This window comes from Bombus vancouverensis, chromosome 1, assembly GCF_051014615.1.
Source record: "Bombus vancouverensis nearcticus chromosome 1, iyBomVanc1_principal, whole genome shotgun sequence".
Classification (NCBI taxonomy): Eukaryota; Metazoa; Arthropoda; class Insecta; order Hymenoptera; family Apidae; genus Bombus; species Bombus vancouverensis.
This window is the reverse complement of record NC_134911.1, coordinates 1,410,225-1,429,455: the sequence shown is the minus strand read 5'-3', so window position 1 is coordinate 1,429,455 and position 19,231 is coordinate 1,410,225. Positions and strand designations below refer to the sequence as shown.

At 31.6% G+C, this 19,231-nt stretch overlaps 1 protein-coding gene across 2 annotated transcripts in view; it reads left to right on the top strand.

Annotated features, from left to right (window-relative positions):
* Positions 1–19,231, top strand: part of LOC117161806 (uncharacterized) — a 149,277-nt gene that overhangs the window by 117,051 nt on the left and 12,995 nt on the right. The window contains exons 1-3 of one of the 2 annotated variants that reach the window (XM_033343542.2): positions 7,676–7,934; positions 11,101–11,360; positions 15,607–18,199. In XM_033343542.2, coding sequence (XP_033199433.1) covers positions 11,105–11,360; positions 15,607–18,199 — 2,849 coding nt within the window. In that variant the 5' untranslated portion in view covers positions 7,676–7,934; positions 11,101–11,104. Of the gene's footprint in view, positions 1–7,675; positions 7,935–11,100; positions 11,361–15,606; positions 18,200–19,231 lie in introns of those variants that run through there. The other variant, XM_033343543.2, reaches the window with a different exon arrangement.

Below are 19,231 nucleotides of genomic sequence, written 5' to 3'. Positions count from 1 at the left end.
GTATCACCCTTTGCCTTTCCTCGTTTTGCATACGATAACTTCTACAAAATTAAAGATAAAACGCCATTTAAACTAATCACTTTCCTCCACTTCATCTCAATACTTTTTTACTATTCACAGAAATATTCATCTCTATTAAAAGAATTAATGCAATTCTGAAACAAACTGGACTTGTAAAAAAGATATGACTCTGTAAATGTATTACTCTTGAAATCATTTGTTGCATCGAGCGATCTGTATATTCTTTGAAAATTGTAAAGATTTTAAATACAATTGTCATATGTTATTAAAAATGTAATAATATGTTTTATAATAAAAAGAGGTCTCATTTAGAGTGTATCGTGAATTTTATTTGTAATTAGACTTCAAATAAGTAGTAATTTCGAAGTATTCGTAATAATATGATCGCCCATTATCGTTTATCCTCGATCGTAATATTCCATCTCGTTGCCACGAGGCACGCTAAAAGCAAGATGGAACACAATTGAGGAGAAAGCGACGGGAGAAAAAGGTTTCGGAGATAGCGAATAATAAAGATAGAAAGAAAAGAGAAAAAGCTTCTGGGTGGCTATGATTAAACCGAATCGTCTTTTATGTTTAAAAGCAACTTTAATTTCTTCGACCGCGACAATTTGTACAATTTAAATTTGCGTTCGTAGTTGCTCTGCCATCTTCCTTTTCACTTCTCTCAACTAGTATTTTCAATTATACACAACATTGCGACATGCTGAGGCAACCAATTAGCTTCACAAAGATTTCTTAATCTTTGAAGTTATGGTGATCACCTGTTTTAATTATCTTCGCCCTAAGCGTTGTGGCTGCTCTCTTTTCTTTCTGCATCAATCATCCTAATCTCAATAGTTCGTTTGTGGCCGAAAATGAACTGGTATCGAATAGTGTTATAGTTGTGCTGTATAATATTTGTAACGAGATTGTGTTTCGCTTCAATTTTTGGAGAAAGGGTATCTTCTTTTGTAATATACAATTTCCTCATCGTAAGGAAAATTAGTTGAAATGAAATATATTTGGAAAGTAATTTTGGTTTCAATTGCTGTAGAATCTATGCGATGATTCAGAAGCGCAATGTTTAGTTAACTTACCTACGAATGTAAAAATTTGTAAAGAATAGTTTTAAAAATCTAAAAGTCTTAATTTTCTATATACGTAATTGTATTAACCCATTAAAATAATATTAGTATTTGGGATAATGTTATTAAGATGTTTAATAATATTATCTTAGAAGTTTTGATTTTAGGGGCAATTTCCTGTTATTTTCAATAAAAGAAATGAAATGGGATACACCAATAGTTGCTTTACATCTAACCAATATCAATCAAGAAATTTCATCTATTACATTAATTCAAAATTCTCTGAACTTATGTATAAACATGCATCGACGTGTATATTGCCGTTGCTCTAGGCACTCATTCGCAAGGAACTTCCTTTTCTATATATAATTATACGCTTATATTTCAAGTGGCTCTCTTCCAGCTGATAATCTTGCCGTGTCAGCCGCGTATTTCAATTCCATGTTGCATTTCTCCCAGCAAAAATTAAAACCTCTTAACTTCTGTACCGTTAAGGTGGAAGATAATTACGAGTGGGACACCAAAAGGAAAAGGAAAAATCGAGATGTCGCGCAACTTGGTGTAGCGGTTATCCAAGATATGTAAATTATTTACATTACTTTTATTAAAAATATATATTAATCTATCTTCAAAGAACAAGTCCATACGTTGCATAACAAATTGTCATAGTAAACTCATTTATCACTCACAACATCTTGTTTTCCTACCGAACTGTGCGTATTATTTGTGATGAATGAGTATTTTATGTTATTCATTTATAACTTTTTTATTTATTTTAAACTTTCTAGAGAATTTTAGACTTTTTTTATCTAATTATTGGTATGATATGGAACATACAAAGAAACAAATTATGTACATAAAATTTGTGGAATGTTCTTAATTACGCTATTAGTTACCTATGTGTCTATTTATAATATTTTGTGTCATATTCACTTTATTTATTGACTTCTATCTTTATTAAACTTTATATCCAGACTTTATTGAAATACTACTATTTAAATTTGTTATTGGTATTACTTGTTATCATTGTGTTACATTATCTTTTGCTGTTAAAATGATTACTTCGAATTTAATCGTAATTAAGTCATGAATATTCAGATTTTACGAAATTACGAACGGTTATTTGTTATAATCATTATATCTGTAAAATTGCAAAAACGTTTTTATGAAAACTAATAAATAATAAAAAATAAGCAAATATACAAATATGAAATATTAATTATAAAACAGATTATAAAATTACAGCGAATTTTACTTTATCTTCCACTCAATTTTAGTTTAGTAACTTTCTTTATGGAAAATGTATTACAATATCATTATAGAAGACAAGAATATTATAAAATTATGTTTGTTTATGCCTCAATACCTATCCTTTGCCAAATTTCATATTTATACATATCATCTATTTAATAAACATCTTTAAATCCAAATATTTGTTAATATTTTATTTTATCTTTTGCGTCTTATTTTTTGGTTCATTAACTGTTAATGTGAAGGGACTTGGAGCTTTACTGGAATTTGGATGCTTTATTTCCGATTGTGCGTGTTGATAATGTAATCCTAGCCTGCAAGAAGCGACCAATGAAGGAATTATGTTGTCTAAACTTTCTTTTCAAGTTACAAAAATTCTGCCGACAGTGATTAATTGCTCTTGAGTAGACATCCGGAAGAGTGCGTCTAATAAGGTAGCACATTATGAGCTCATGATTGAAAAATTTAAAAAAGATTCCAGTCATGCTTTTATTGAAAGTGATGCGATTAAAAATATAATCTATAATAAAACACGTTAAATTTAGCATCATTTGAAATAATTAGAAAAGAGAAATTATATTTTGATTAGATCTGATTTTTAATGATCTTCTTATGATTTTTTAAATATCACTAAAACTCATTTAACAACCATTATATGTTAGTTATTGCAATCATATCTTTATAATACAAGTTTATGATAAAATTCTTCATTTGCATTAAATTTGCAAATTTCTTATAAAGATTAGAATTAAATATTAAAATTTTATATAGATTCGTATATAAAACCTTATCTAGCATAGCTTTAAAGTACACAACAAAATAGAGTGAAGTAAATAATGAAATACTTTTATTCTTGACTACCATGTCTCAAAATAGTAATTATATTATACATATTCGCAATACATTAAATCGACGTGATACAAAATAACGGAAATATGTACCAAATATTTATTCTTTCATTACATAACAGAATCTAAACGATGTTTAAATATTAACTTAAACGATGTCCTCGCAAATAGTAATTGATAATCATTATGAAGAGTACAACGCGGCATGCGGCATGTCGAACATAAAAGTTCATATCTCCATAATAGATGGTGCGAAAGATGCAAGTCTATAGTGTTCAAAAATGCTTCACCATTAGTTACAGAAATATATGTTGTAAAATTGTTGGTTGCCATTTAAAAATTTTAACATGATTGTCACTGACTCCAAACTATCGCAGGGTCAAATAGACGAGAGTATGGGTATGTTCCCCTTGATATAAAATTTTTGTTTGGAACATTTTTTCGTATCATTCATACTTTTCGGGATATATACATATAAATAGACTTTTCTAAATTTATAGATGAAAGTCTTTTAGATAAATTTTTTTTTCAGAATAATATACATTTAAAGTTCGTATAAAATAAGTATTAAATTCGTTTAATTGTTCAAACATTTTTCATCTCTTTGTTTAAGACCACACCATCAATTTAGTCGGTATAAATTTAGACTATATTTCATGGAAGACTCATTTCCGCCCTCCTGTCGAATTTCTCACCGCAGTTCCATTTCATCATCATCTTACACAATTCTGATGAATAATAACACAAAGGAAAATTATCTTCTACACTCGAGGAACTTTGTTTCTAATCAATCTCACGTCGCCGTCAAGATCCCTTTGCTGCTACAAAATACTTTCTGCTCTAAATCTCTTGGTTTTCAGCTTCGCTCATCAAAACAGTACTGCTTGGTTAACTGGCCGTAAGATTTATGGCGAAAAGTTTTTTAAAGCAACACATCTGCTTCCCTAAATTTATTACGCTTAAGTTATAAGCAACGATTATTGGAAGAATGATTGCAAGGTCATAGCAGTGTTGAGCTTTAACAGGGAGGTATATTAAAAAATATGCTTATAAATACATAATTTCATGTAAACAAACAGTTTCCCCGCCATGAGAGAAAAAATAGAAAGATGTCTCCAACTCTAAGCCATTTTAAAAGTTTGATTGAAATATTATTGCAAGAGTAAACTTCCTATATTTAAGAAACAATCTTTCAAAATGTAAGTCTTGGGCTTAAATCTAGGGTCTAAATTGAAGTCTAATATTTTAAATTAAATTTTCATTCCGAAAAAAGTTAGCTTCATTGATTTAAAGAAAATATATAATTACCTAAAGATACAATTGTAAAAATTGTTATTTTTAAACAAAAAGCGTTAAAAGGGAAATCGGTGACTGTTACAAAAAACAAAAAAGAAAAAAAAGAAGAAGAAAAATATTATTACTAGACTGCGGATATTTATACTTTACGTGTTTATGAACACAAATAAAGAAGTAGACTTGGTATAAAGATTTGTTCTATTTATATGTATACAAATACTTCTATTACCTATAACAAGTACTATATTTTGAATATTTTATATATTTTGCATCTTCAAATTTTTTATAAATGTATATGCATACATGTTATCATACTTTAACAAAATACTGAACTGTGTAATGTAGTTTTACTTTCATGTATCTTGTATATAAGTCATATATCAAGCGTAATATAAATAGAAATAAAATATAAAGTATAAGATATATGAATGTTTAAATTTAAAAATGTTACTACACATTCCTTACAAAAAATGTGCAATGGATAGCATATAATCGGGTCCAATCCGCGAGATTGACGATGTGTTAAATAACTGCATTCATAACTACGTTTAAATAACGTCTCCGTGTATTGTTCAATCATTTTTGTCCTTGACAGAACAATGGATCAATGTTTTTAGATTTCAAGACGGGATCTTTGTCCTTTTCTTGCTCTTGTATTCTGGCATTCTAGTCTTTTCTCCTTCTCTTTTTTACTTTCCTCTCGTCAGTATTATCTCTGTGTAATGAATATACACATACAATCACTGTTTAGCTAAGCCACAGGGAACAAACTCTGGGGATTCCCCTTTTAATAACCTTGAATAAACAAAACTCGCAGTGGTTTGCGATAAACTAATTCCACGTGTCTCATTTATTCCAAGATATATACATAGAGCCATCCATTGGTAAACAGAATTTTGTTTGATTACGTGGAATAAAATTTATGAATTGATAATCGTTATAAATAGATTGTTTCCTATTCGGCGTAGTAATATACTGTATTAACAAATAGATTGCAGATGTTTACATACTTATAGGACATTTAAATATGTAAATATATATGCGCGAAAATGTGTGTTAGTACAATATATGCAAAATAAAATGCTTGTTATAATATTTAGAGGATAAAATAATTTTCTGTAAGGATTTGATTTCATGAATTATTCTCTAAAGATATGAATTTGTACAAACATTCCCAGTATACTAATAGAACAAAATGAGATGATTTAAAAATACAAACATGTGTAGAAGACTAAATATAAATGTTCCAATAAGACATAGTCGATGGAAACGATATAGTGAGGCTAAAAATTAGACATTAAGCTGCGGCTTCGATGGGTGTATTTTGAGAACTTGCTTTCAAAATTGTAATTTATATAAAATTTTGTAAACACGTTCTTCTTCCTACTCTACTGTACTGTTACTACTTTTTTCTACTGTATTTTTATATAATATATTTAATATTACAATATATTTCTATTATAAACGATAACTGTCTGAGAAAAATTTGAGGTTAGCTTTTTTTAAAACTAAGCATATTAGTTGTACATATATTAATGCATTTTACAGCTTGGAATTAAATATAAATTAATCTTAAAACACATTTATGACACATATGTGATGATGGTAATGAACGTATTAAATATAAAAAGGGAAAAACAATATTGAATTGATATTCGCTTGAATAAAATATCAAATCCCTACACTGCCAAACTATGAAGGGAAGCGGCAATCGGAACAAAGTGTGAAACATGTTTTTTTAGATCTCTAAGTAATTTGGAACATTTTACGTTTTTATTTAATGTAAAGTTTCAGTAAAGTATAATATTCTGTTTAAAAATCGTACTTATTACCCTTAGACAAAGTGTGCAAGACAAATAAAAACAAAGAAGGAAAGCAGTAACAGTATTGTAATAATTGGTTTGTTGGGCATCACATATCTCTGAAATTACCATCTCAAAAATATAAACTTTATCGTCTAACCGATGTTATGACTATACATATCTCTTCCATTGGCTATATGTATATTCTTAGGCATCCACCAGGTTGGCGAAAACTCTACCAACAAAATTCCCCTTAGTAAAATAATCGATCTTTGTGACCTGCCACGCAGTATGTATTGCACTAAGGAAGGCATTCTATGGCATTCTTAAGAGTTAATCACTATGCTTTTTGGGATGAATAGTATATAAGTATATAGTATATATACTATACCATATACTATACCATAGTATATAAGAAGAAATAGAACGATCTTTAAGAATTCTCAATTAGGATGTTGTTTACTATATGTAAATAAAAATTAGTAATCTCTATTATTTTAAAGAACATCACTTAGCGGTCGAGTTTTCGCTTCATGTAAAAGACGATACATGACCTATCTGTGATTCTTCGGGTTTTAATCGTGTTTCCAATAGGAATGTTTACGAATCAGAACACAACGTACTATTAAAAATACGATCAAAACCGGAACTATAAATATGTCATCTAATAAACGTCGTGAAAGTTTAAAATCTAAAATGGTATTTACAGTTAATTGTCAATAGATTTTATAAAGGAGGATGTATGTTTTGTAATAAAAAGATTAAAACCATTTGATAACATTTATAATTTCATGCACTCAATCTTTAACTGCATTTTGTTTTTATAAGTGAAATTATCTAGCAGTTGATCTCCTACGGCTATCATTTAATCAAAAATTATTCTATTATATATATATAGTAATAAACTTTTGTACCTTTGAATATGAAATATATGCCTTTTTTCCTCTTTCAATAAATACAATTTAAGTATTGGAGCTGCCTCCTTATTGTTGTTTGCAATGCACACTCTTCAATCATCTATAAACTATACAAGGCATCTCGTAACGGATAAAAAAGGATATACTAATTCGAATAGTTAAGTACTAGTCGATATTGGTCTCCATAGTATCGCATAACATTTTCGTAGTCAGACATCGGTTTTAAAGTAGTTGCGTCGTACCGTCGTAAAAGGCATTCCTGTCGTCGATGACAAAACGTCTCCACAATTACTTGAAATTGCCAGTGACCCCAGAGCGGGCTTCGCGAATCTGACGTCACTATCCGGAAGTATAGCATTGTATACGCGCGATTTCGTGTGAGGGTCGCCACGTCGCTAGCCAACAGGCAGTCGGGCCAGCGTTAAGTTTAGCCACTTCGACCTGGCAGCGACAGTATGTCAAGATCACTTGATCCCTCTGCGCCTTCACCTCGAACGCGTCGAGAGCCAATTGTTGCTTCTCTTTCCACCGGCCAGTAGGAGAGATTTAGCCCCCGAGCGTACAAAGCGGAGAATTTCAACTAAAGCAACCCGAGGATAGAAGCGACAAGAGGAGAACCCTACCCAAGAGAAGAGGTACCGCGGAGCGCACGGCTTCTTCGAGAGGCAATCGAGTGTTCCGAAATCGATAGCTGGCATTCGTGTGCACCGACGAATGTGATCTCGTTACCCGGTATGAAACCGATCGAAACACAAGTCATAAGAAAGGTCATGGTGTCTAGTATACGCACGGTCATTGTCATTCCTGGCATGAAATTCGTGAAATTGCCGAAATTAAGTGGTGGTTGAATCTGTGAAACAGATTCTTTGGTACGAGAGGTACAAACAAGTTTCTTGTTTGTTTATGTTGTGAGGGAAGAACTTTTTGGATTTTTGCTAATCGTTGATTTCAAGAAGTGATTAATGGAAAAAAATGTATAAATACATGTAATGTGTTTGATGGTTTAATATGTTCGAGTAATGCGTCATAGTAAATGATTAGAGTGCGGATATTTATACATTTATGGAAAATTTGAATATGCTAAATTTTACATAATGAGATAATGTATAAAAATATATAAAATATCTAAAGTAAAGTGCTCGTTGTAATATTTGGTAAGTAAAATAAATTTCTGCTTGAGCTCGATTTTGTAATTGTACTTTTAAAAATATTAATTTGTACAAACATTTGCAGTCTATAAATGATATTTTATATAATTAATAATAAAAAGTGTTAAATAGCACTTTATAAATGATATTCTAAGTTATATCAGAATAAATCGGTAATGAATAAAATGTTTCATATTATTTTCAACTAATTTATTTTAGCTATTACCAGCTCATGATTATTCATTCATTATAAATAACCCAGGGAAAGTCTCGGACGCAAATATATAATTTTTTTAATTATAGATAAAATTTTAAAATTTCCCGATAAAATAGACATTCAGTATATTATACATTTATTCAAAATTTTTTATTCTGATAGAAACGAGCAGAGCTTGTTGCAATTTTCGAAACGTTTCTATTAAATTTTTATGAATTTCCAAACTCATTCGGTCTTATTTCATTTTTAAAATAATAATTGTAATTATTATATAATATTATTACATTATTAATTAAATTATACAATAATTGTTAATATTAGATTAAAAATAAAATTTATCATGCTGAATTAGAAGCTTTAAATTTTTTGCACATAATAATAACTGATATTATTTAAAATAATTTTATAAATTTTATAAATCTAAATAGATTTTTTTTATGTTAGATAAATGAAATAATAAAATTATGGAATAAATATCAACATTATTTATCACATCTTATGTCCACGAATGTACAATAGTAACATAATTTTTATAATTACTTATACGCTCTGTTTACCCATTTTATATGTTATACATATATGTTTTCACTATATATTGTTGGTTAAGAAATTTAAACATATTTATTAGTAAAGGTAGATGAAACAACAACTCCAAACTTATTATAAACATTACGCTATATATCGTAAATAATATGTCAATATTTCTAAAATCTTTAATAATCTAATATTTCAATAATCATAATAATTATATCACATTTCAATAAAATATATATTTATCTTAGATTAAACATAATATTCTAATATTCACAAAATAAGTTTATTTTAATTTATTATTATTAATTTTGCTTTTAGTGAGTTATACACACACGCGCACGCCTGCACGTATATTTTATATGCATGTAATATTATCTAGGTTTAAGTTTATACATCGTAACTTACAACGTTTATACCTAAAAGAACAGTCTCTCGCACTGCAATGAATATCCTCTATTTTCGCTCGGAAGGTTGTTCGCCCGTTTAATAACTAATCACAACGGCCACAGAATAGCCAATTAACTTTTAATTACCACTACAATCGAGTGTTATAGGACGTGCAAACGCGATAATCGATCCCTTTGCGAGCTTTATAAAACTCACCTACCTCCAACATGTTAATCAATCTCTTCAAGCATAAAAATCAATATACTTGTAGATAAATCTTTCTACAAACCCATTACCTAATTTATTATCCTTTCATTCATGTCATAATCTAACTCGTATCTAAATAAAGAAAGAGAAAAGAAACAATAGAAAACAAAGAAGAAAAAAGATGTGTGGAAAATATATATCATTTTGCGTCCGATCAAAATTCAGTGACGCTGTCGTATGATACCGCAGTCATTAAACCGATCAAGCCTGAGGTTCTTCAGAAATAGCCGAAATGCTCCTTTGATGTGACACGAATACCTAATAAAAATTTTCATCGGATGCAAAGTGCTCAACTGCTCACACGTTTCGTTCGCGCGGATACAGAATTCTCGAAGCGGAAGAGAACTGAGCGTAATACGGTCTCCAGAAGACAGAAACGTTTAAACCGTTCCCTTCTCGCGAACCGGGAAATCGTAGTAAAAATACGAGAATGTCCTCGTTTCCAATTCGGTTCACCGCGTTTGTTAGAGCGATAGCGAACCATATGAATCGAACTATCTCATGTGTCTCTAGTGCAAAACTGAGTAAGATTTTATTTCGATAACAGATAACGAATAAAAATAAGGAACGAAATTTTATTCGCAGTAATGAATAAATATCTGATCGAATAAAAGACCATATATGACAAATTTATCTAAATAGATATTCGAATAACTTACACATTCGTATTAGAATTTATTCAAATAAAAATTTTAATATACCATATCACAAGTTTTGTTGTTCAATCGTCGTTCTGTCTTTTCAAATATTAAAATAGAAAGTTTATTGCTCTCTGATTAATGAATGGTAAGGAATGATAAGTGCATAGGTAGTAGAAGTAAGTATCAATCAAAAAATTAGTACTAATATTGTACGCTTAAATTCTATTTATTATATATCTTTATAGTATATAGGTTATTTAGTATCTAAATAATTAACATCGACAATTTCATTGATACCTATTTTCATTACGTGTCCACTTATTTTTGTCTCCGATTATTATGTACTGAATGTATCCATATACAGATACTCGTAAAAACGAACAGCAATACAAAGAAAACAAATATGTTATAAATATATTATTCTTCGTATATCACTATTCGAATAAATAATAGTGAATTGTGTGAATAAATAGTTGTTACAATGTCTGTTACAAATGATAAGTTTTTATTACGAAAAATAATTATCTTAGGTAAATAATTGATCGAAATAATACGTATAATACACAAGTCTGCTCTACTCTCCCTGAAGAGAACAAGAACGAAAGAGTGAAAAAGAAAGAGATAGAGGAAGAGGACGTCGATCGTTTTGCAAGTATTTGAATAAAAAAAGAAATATAACGAAGAACATATTCGTTTGATTGTAGGAGGATGCAGCCAGGAGTGACGGTGGTTCTGGCCACGGTCTGGCTGGCGGTGTACGTGAATGTGGTGGGGACAGTTAGCCACTATCCCTCCCGCCTTACCCTCGATCAATACACCCCTTTGCCCCCGCAGTACCAGCAACACCAAGTTTATCGAAGAGTCGAGGGCCAACCGAACTGGAAGGATCAGAATCCTGGCGAGAATCAGTCGTTCGACCTTTCGATCGGCCCGCGAAGGTTGATCTCGGCAAACACCACTAATGGTACGTCTGGCATTCGTTACATCAGCAATTTAATTCTGTCACTGTCTGGGCTTTTTCCCTCTCTCTTCGCTCCCTGCATGGCAGAAACAGAGCAGTGACCTTGACGCCAGGGGAATATGTCGTTCTGGTTAACATGCTCGTTTCTGATATAACGGCCCCTGAGAATCAAACGTCAGGGACGCATAATGAAGTTCTCTTACGGTATGATTCAGATAAGCGCGATGCAAGTTAATCAGAACCGCGATTACTTGACACCGTTCAACGCTGGAATAAAAGTCGAGCCTCTTTGCCGCAACATTATGTTGCGCGTCGTCTAATTTATTTCGATAATTTCGATTGTAATTGGGTATTACTAAGATCGTTGTCTCGTGGATATGGATTTTATAGAAACGTCGTTTTCTTTTTATTTCTTTTTTTTTTCTCTTACTACCACAGTTGGGGAATATCTGTAGATTGAACAAGTAATTACCTTAGGACTTTAATGTTTTGCAATTTTATATTTTTAAGAATGTATTCACAATAAAAAAATATTATAATTACTAAGCATTATAATTACACTACAAATATCTATGTAAATTCATATCTTTTGGATACACCTAAGGAAATGAAACCTATAAATATTTAGGTATGTTTTCATCTTTTAAATATGAGCAGCAATCAATCTTAGATATTTTCTATAGTTTTGTATATTATTGCATTATATATATTTTTGTACATATTAAATTTCCCATAATTGTATAAACACCAGTAATCTGACTAATAATGATTTATCTTCATTATTACGTTTTTATAAATTATGCGCATTGCATGCATTTTTGTACTTCGAAATTCCTTGTACATGCATAAACATTTACAGCGTCATTATTTTGATTTAATTTTTAAATGTGCGCGTTTGGATATTTTTATGTATGATATTTGTATAACAAGAGGCGAGTGACGAGCTATTCATTTCTTTACTTCGACAAAAAGCTTTCGTATAAACGTCATTCATTTGAAAAAAAAATATAATTTTCTTAAAATATTTATTGTAAATTAATTATTCGTTCTTCAAGATCACAAAAATTTTGTTAGATCTGGTGAAACGAAGTCATGTATGAAGACTTCAGTATTAAGTTTACAGTTTTAATTCATTCCTGATATTTTTTGCAGTTTTGTTATTATTGTAACATCGTGGTAAACCATTTGGGAAAATCCCGATGAATTACAGTTCAGATAAAAAAGTGAAAGTGCTGACGGGCCGGAAAGGATGGGAAATCCTAGACAAGCCTCAAAATTATAGTGACTTTAGTTGTTTAATTGTATTACATTACTACATCATCGTTTTCCTGTTTCAATCACTGCAAATACATCAAATAAATAAAAGTCACTATATTATTAAGCATGTAACGATGTAAACGAAGCAATTTCAATCAGTTATTCGCTGAACATTTCCATGGATAAGTCTAACATCAAATTTCATTAGTATTTTAAATTCATAATAATATACAAAATTAACCCCTTAACCTACAACTACGGGTATAGCCCGTAGTACGATGATCGGGTCAAACGTAAATATTACGGGCATGGCCCGTAGTAGATGATCGGACCAAATGTAAACATTACGGGCATAGTCCGTAGTACGATGATCGGGCCAAATATAATATATAATATAATATATAATAGCTAGTTTACGTCCTCGGGCCAAAATTCTCGAACGTAAATCGTTAATTTATTTTATTAAACGTGCATTGGAGGCTATATAGCGTAATGAATTAGGTGACTTTTATTTATGAAACTAAAATTTGGACTGAAATTTCTGAAAAAGACTCGTACAACTAGCTTTTCTATAATTTTCTTCCATTTCTAATAAGGTAAAAAATATGAATTTTAATGAAAAACGTTCTTATAAATGTCACTGATTTGGAGAGAATTGTAACATTTTTACGATACAGTAGTACTTTACCAATAAACAAAATTTTTCAAGATAATAGTTTAAAAAATGTTTTGTAATTTCTTATGGAATAGAATCACTTATTAACACTTCAATATTAAGCCAAAATTTATTTTTAAAAATATTATAAATTTTTACTTCCGTTAATCTTGTACTAAATCTAGCGATTAATATTTATTATTGAATCAAATTTTTTATTTCTGAGTTCTTTTTTTATTTTTACTACTACTAATGTTATTTTTACGCTATTATAAAATTTAACGGCTTCTAATAAAACAATCAACAATTATTTTTAAAAATACATCTGCAATGAAATATTTATGGTAAACTTTGCGTTAAGCCTTCGCTAACCATAAAATACTTTTATTTCATTAATAATCTTGAAACGTGCGCGCAAATTTCATTTATTTTGGAAGTACGTTTACTAACTCTGAAATCAATTTTAATCAGAACAGTTTAAAACGTGAATATCCATAGTTATTCTAAACCAACAGTGAAGACAGTGAATGTAAAATCTTGAAATGACATACCACCTAGATTTTCCACAGAGTAATTTAACTTCGAGGCAGGTGTACAGCCGAGTATCTCTTTACTACACGTTCGATTTGAAATCTAATTATCACATCATTTACAAATAATAATGCAAAGTTGTTATTTAGTACATTATAATTTCAATCTAACGTTATTTAATCCCTGAAACAACTACTATAAAACATTAATCTACATGACTTGAAATATTTTTTAGAATATTACTTTCTATTCTTATTGTGATTAATTAGGTCACTTGACTTAATCTAAAATGATTTGAAACACTCATCTGAATTCATTATTGACTTTAACTTAAAATGTACTTTCAAATTTTAAGCAAGGTTGACATGTTCCACCTAATTAATGGGGAAATTTAATGAAATATTTGGTATTTTAAAATTATTATTTGCATTGCATTTTAAAATTTCTTAAAATATAGTTATAATTACTATTATTATGAACATACTGTATATTAAATACGAATTTTACACCAAATGACTTTTAATTTTTTAAATTTGTTATATATTTCTTAATATACATTATATGCATAGAGGGTGAGTGAAAATAGCAGTGGCAAAAAGATGAATTTTACTATAGAGAGCTTTATTTTCGAGAAAATCGATATTGCAAATTTGTCGAGTATATTTGAATATGACTAATTTCGGACTGAACAGGAATAAATAAAATAATTAACAGGATGTTATTCTACGTGGAAAGGGAGGTAAACAATGTACAATATAATTTTTTCATAAGATACTTTGTCTTCGCGGAAATTAAATTTGAAAATTTATTATACGCGCAAAATGCCAATTTTTAACTGGCATGTTCAAACTCTATTTTCTCGAAAATGAAGCCTTGGACGGAACAAATTTATTCCACATTTTTACTTATTTTTGCATGTAGAATAACCCGTCAATTGCTTCATATTCAATCGATAATTAGCCAAGTTCAAGTATACTTGTCAAAATTCCAAACTCCATTTTCTAGAAAACTGAATTTCGAACGATGCATTTTTTTCTTTTGCTTTGACTTATTTTTTTCATATATAATCACATCTTATCGGATTGTACTACTATTATCACTCTATCTTGTATAGTGTACAAAGTAATGAGAATAAGGTTTAAAACTTTAAAGGTAGATAGTATTTTCCAAATAGAAGAAACAGGACGTAATAAACATGTATCTAAAAATTAACATATTCAAAACTATAAATAATTTGTTTTTCAATTAATTGTCTTCTCGTACTTTTTAATCAACACGGACAAATTAAGACAGAAAATATAGAGTAACACTTATTCTTTTGAATCTGAAGAGTATCATTTGACCTCAAATTTTTGATCCCTTTGTCTTATCACTGTGTATAAAAATAAAATACTTAAGCATTGACATTTATAGACAATTTTTTATTACTAAAATATAGTAGGACTCCAATACTCTTCATTTATTATAATGTTCCAGTTGTGCTTATACTTATAGAAGAATATGAGACTTTATTTTTCTAAATACACTTCTATTTGTTTCTTTATATATTTTTTCTTGAAAAGTCTTAAGTTGCTGTCATATATCACGTTACTTGTCTTTTCTCTTTTACGGTTACATTTAATTTACAAAATGAGATTCTTACATTTACAAAACGCAAGCTATATTAAGTAGCTTAATAGACCTGTTATGTCAAAATTTAAGGATGCCAAGACTTCCCCACTAACCTGATCATAAGCCAGACCATCCGCGACTAAACGTAACCTCATTTCACAATAACCCTCGTTTACTCATACATCAACATTCCAGGCTCCCAGAGACAATCCCACGGGACCGAGTATCTCAAAAATGACTTGCTGCTCCGCCGATCAAAGAATAGTTCCGGTGACAATTTTTCACCTTTAGTCGAAGACAAGCAGCCGCGTAATTTTGCCGGTCAAGAGTTCACGGATGAAAAAGTTGATAGTAGAGACTCAAAAGATCTCGAATCAGCGCCGCGTGAGCTGTCTCCTCCGTCCGAATTGGAGGACCCTTTTGTAGCCGACGACACGTTCCAAGATCAAGGACCAGGCTCCGTAGAAATATACAAATTGGACGTATTCCGGGTGAAGCCTCTGTTGAGCCCCACGCCTGTCACGAGATTCCCATCGAAAGGGAAAAGCAAAGCACCTAAAAAGACTAGCTACGTGAATTGGAAGTCTAAAACGCCCGAATACAAAGCTACTAGTTTGAATATACTTCACAAACAGTCCAACTCGTTCGATGACTTTAGTACAGAGATTCCAGCAAATACGGACCCATTTAGTATAGGAGGAGTGCCAGAGTTACAGGTGGGTTGTGAGGGATTGGAGGCACCTGATCACAGCAGAGAAAAAAGATCGATAGACTCCCCCGGTAAAGATAAGAATCCAAAGGAGGTGGATCCGTGGACGGATGTAACTCCGATATCCTTGAACCTGGACTATGAGCTGTCTGGCGAGGAAGATTATGAAGAGATGGACGAGCTGCTGAAGCTAAAGAAATTGGAGACTACCACGAAGAGGATCAAGCAGAGTAGAGGCGACATGGACGCGACTATTCATTCGGATTTTCACAAGGACAAAGGACGCACCGAGAAATTACCTGTTCGCGGAGACTTGGGCAAGTCTAGCGTGAGCAATGAATCGACCATCTTGTCGGATGACCAAAAAAATCGAAAGACGGAAGAAAAGAAGGTGACTGCCGAGGTTTCGCAGTTTAATAAAGGAAAGCGAGACGACTACCGTGTGACGAGGTCCGTCATTGACGAGACATTGAGAAATAATCATCGTCGTAAGATATTGTGGTTCGAAGATTCTGACGCTGAACAGTTGGATAACAAAAACGGGAAACGTACTAAACGTCTTTGGGGTTTCGGAGAGGACGAAGGGGTAGCGACTAGCGATGAGTTGCAGACAGTGAATCAGCGACGAAAAATGAATTATGCGGGAAGAAGAAGAGAAGAGGAGAGGAGGAAACAGGAAGAAGAACGAAGAAGAAGAGCAGAGGAATGGAGAAGACAGCAGGAAGCGCAGAAACGAAATTATATCAAGAATCAAACAAATACTGACATAGAAAATATCAGGAACGAATACGAGAAAGTGTTGGAGCAGAGAGAGAGAGAAGAAGAAGAAAGGAGGTGGCGATTGCAGCAGTCAAACAGGTGGCATCTGGAGGAAGAACAAAGACGACGTTTACAGGAAGAAGAGTCAAGAAGAAATCGATTGCAAGAGCAACGTCGAATGCAAGAACTAGAAACTCGTAGAAGATACGACGAGTCTCCGACACAGACTCCTACTTACGAGGAGGAAAGGGAAAGAGTACGGCAAGCAGAAGAAATAAGAAGACGAGAAGAAAATCGTCTAAGAGAAGAAGAACGTCAACGAAGGTTACAGGAAGAAGAATTACGTAGGAGAGAGCAGAATAGGTGGGTGGAAGAGATAAAGCGAAGACAGCAGCAAGAACAGGATAGAAAAAGCTTAGAAGAAAGGAGAAGAGAGTGGACGTTGAAACGCAAACAAGAGGAAGAAGAACAGAGAAGAAGACATCAGCAAGGCAGAAACGAACCATCTAATTTGTTGTACTCTCCGCGAAATAGTCCAAACGCAAATAAACTATACGATCCAGAAACAGAAAGGCGAATGAGAGAACAACAGGAAAAAGAACATCAGCAGAAATTAGATGGGTATATTCAACGTAATCGACCGATTAACTTAAACAAATCAATAGATCGACAAAGAGAAGAAGCGGATAGATGGAAGCAGGAGAAGGAGCGACGAAGACTCGAAGAAGAACGTAAGTTACAGGATTACATTCGAAGAAATCAACCAGTGCGTATTCCGGAAGAGAGCGAATCATCTGATAAAAGCTGGATGGAGTATAGAAGGAAATTAGAAGAAGCTAGACAATATAATCGGCCGAGATATCCAGGTCCAGAGACCGGTAGAAGAAATCATGGTCCATCAGCATCGACAAATATCGATCCACGAGCTTACGATGATGCGAGAAGAAAAACGATCGAAGAGGAAGAAATCCGCGAGCGACAGAGACAGCAACAAGAGCAGCTGAGGAGAGAAGCTTTGAGGCGAGAAGCAGAGGTTAGGAGGATACAATCGAGAAAATATGAGGAGGAACGAAGGAGGAAAGAAGCAACGATGTTAGAAGCGGAGAGAAATACGAAAGAGCTGCGGGAAGCGGAGGTCAGAAGAAATCAAGCTGAAAGGACGAGACCAAGCCATGCGGCTCGTAGGCGATTCGACGGGCATAGAAGTAGACACGACGCGAGTCTTATTCCAGCCAATTTACTTTTGAATGACTCCAGGAGAGCTATGGAAAGACAAAGACAGGAGCAAGAGAAAAGGCAACTGGAAGCTGAAAGGCGAAGGTAAGAGGATATCAAGTAATGAAATGAACGAAGGGAAAGATAGTCAGAAATTTAACGATTAGATATTAGATTATAATATGACGAATTGGTAAATTGTATTAATTCAACAGGTTTATTTATTAGGACATCCGACTTCTTTCATAAGAATTATTTTATTAAGTATGATCACATTAGTGAATTTAGTATGCAATAATATTATTAGAAATATTTTTGATATCGGTGAACTTTTGTGATTTTTGTTTTTGATCTTGATTAAAATCTTTAACTATTATGTTATAATCATTCCGTTCAGAGAAATAACTAAGATAATCAAGTAAAACTTTGAGAAACAATTTTAAATATTGATACTAGAAATATGACAATAAATAGAATTAATAAGTATGTGAAATAAACTCAAGTCAAAATTACACAACATCAGAAAAAAATAGAAATATGGAATAACATATTTAGATATAGATAAACTCGCAAAAATTAAAAATTCTCTTTTGAATTTTTATTATAGATATAGAATTTATATTATATATGTAGAGTTAAGGGTTCATATATATAAAATCTCTTTTAGAATTTTTAAAAATTTAAAATAAATTATTTTGTAGCTTTAATCTTTCGTGATATTCGCACATAGTGCGAAAAATAAGATATGTCCTAATTTATTGTCTTTATAAACATCACATTCTGAGTTACTAAACTCTATCAAGAATATTTTGTGACGCAATAGATTTTTTTAAGCGATAAATACCCCAGACAGAACTCGCAGGTTGCGTCACATTGGTCCTCTTGCTAATATTTATGACACCACGGCCACCCTATAGCCTTTAAAACTAAAGTTTCAAAATGTTTTCGCCGTCATATATCATTCTTCCTGCTAAAATAGTTGTCTTTCTATCACTTTTATTGTAGCTTTAGCAATGTAACCAAGTCCACATGTACGATTTTTAATATAACAGTCATTGTCTTTGTTACTATGTATACATTTTATATTTATAATTACAACATACATAATTTTTATATCAAATAATTTTTGGTGCAAAT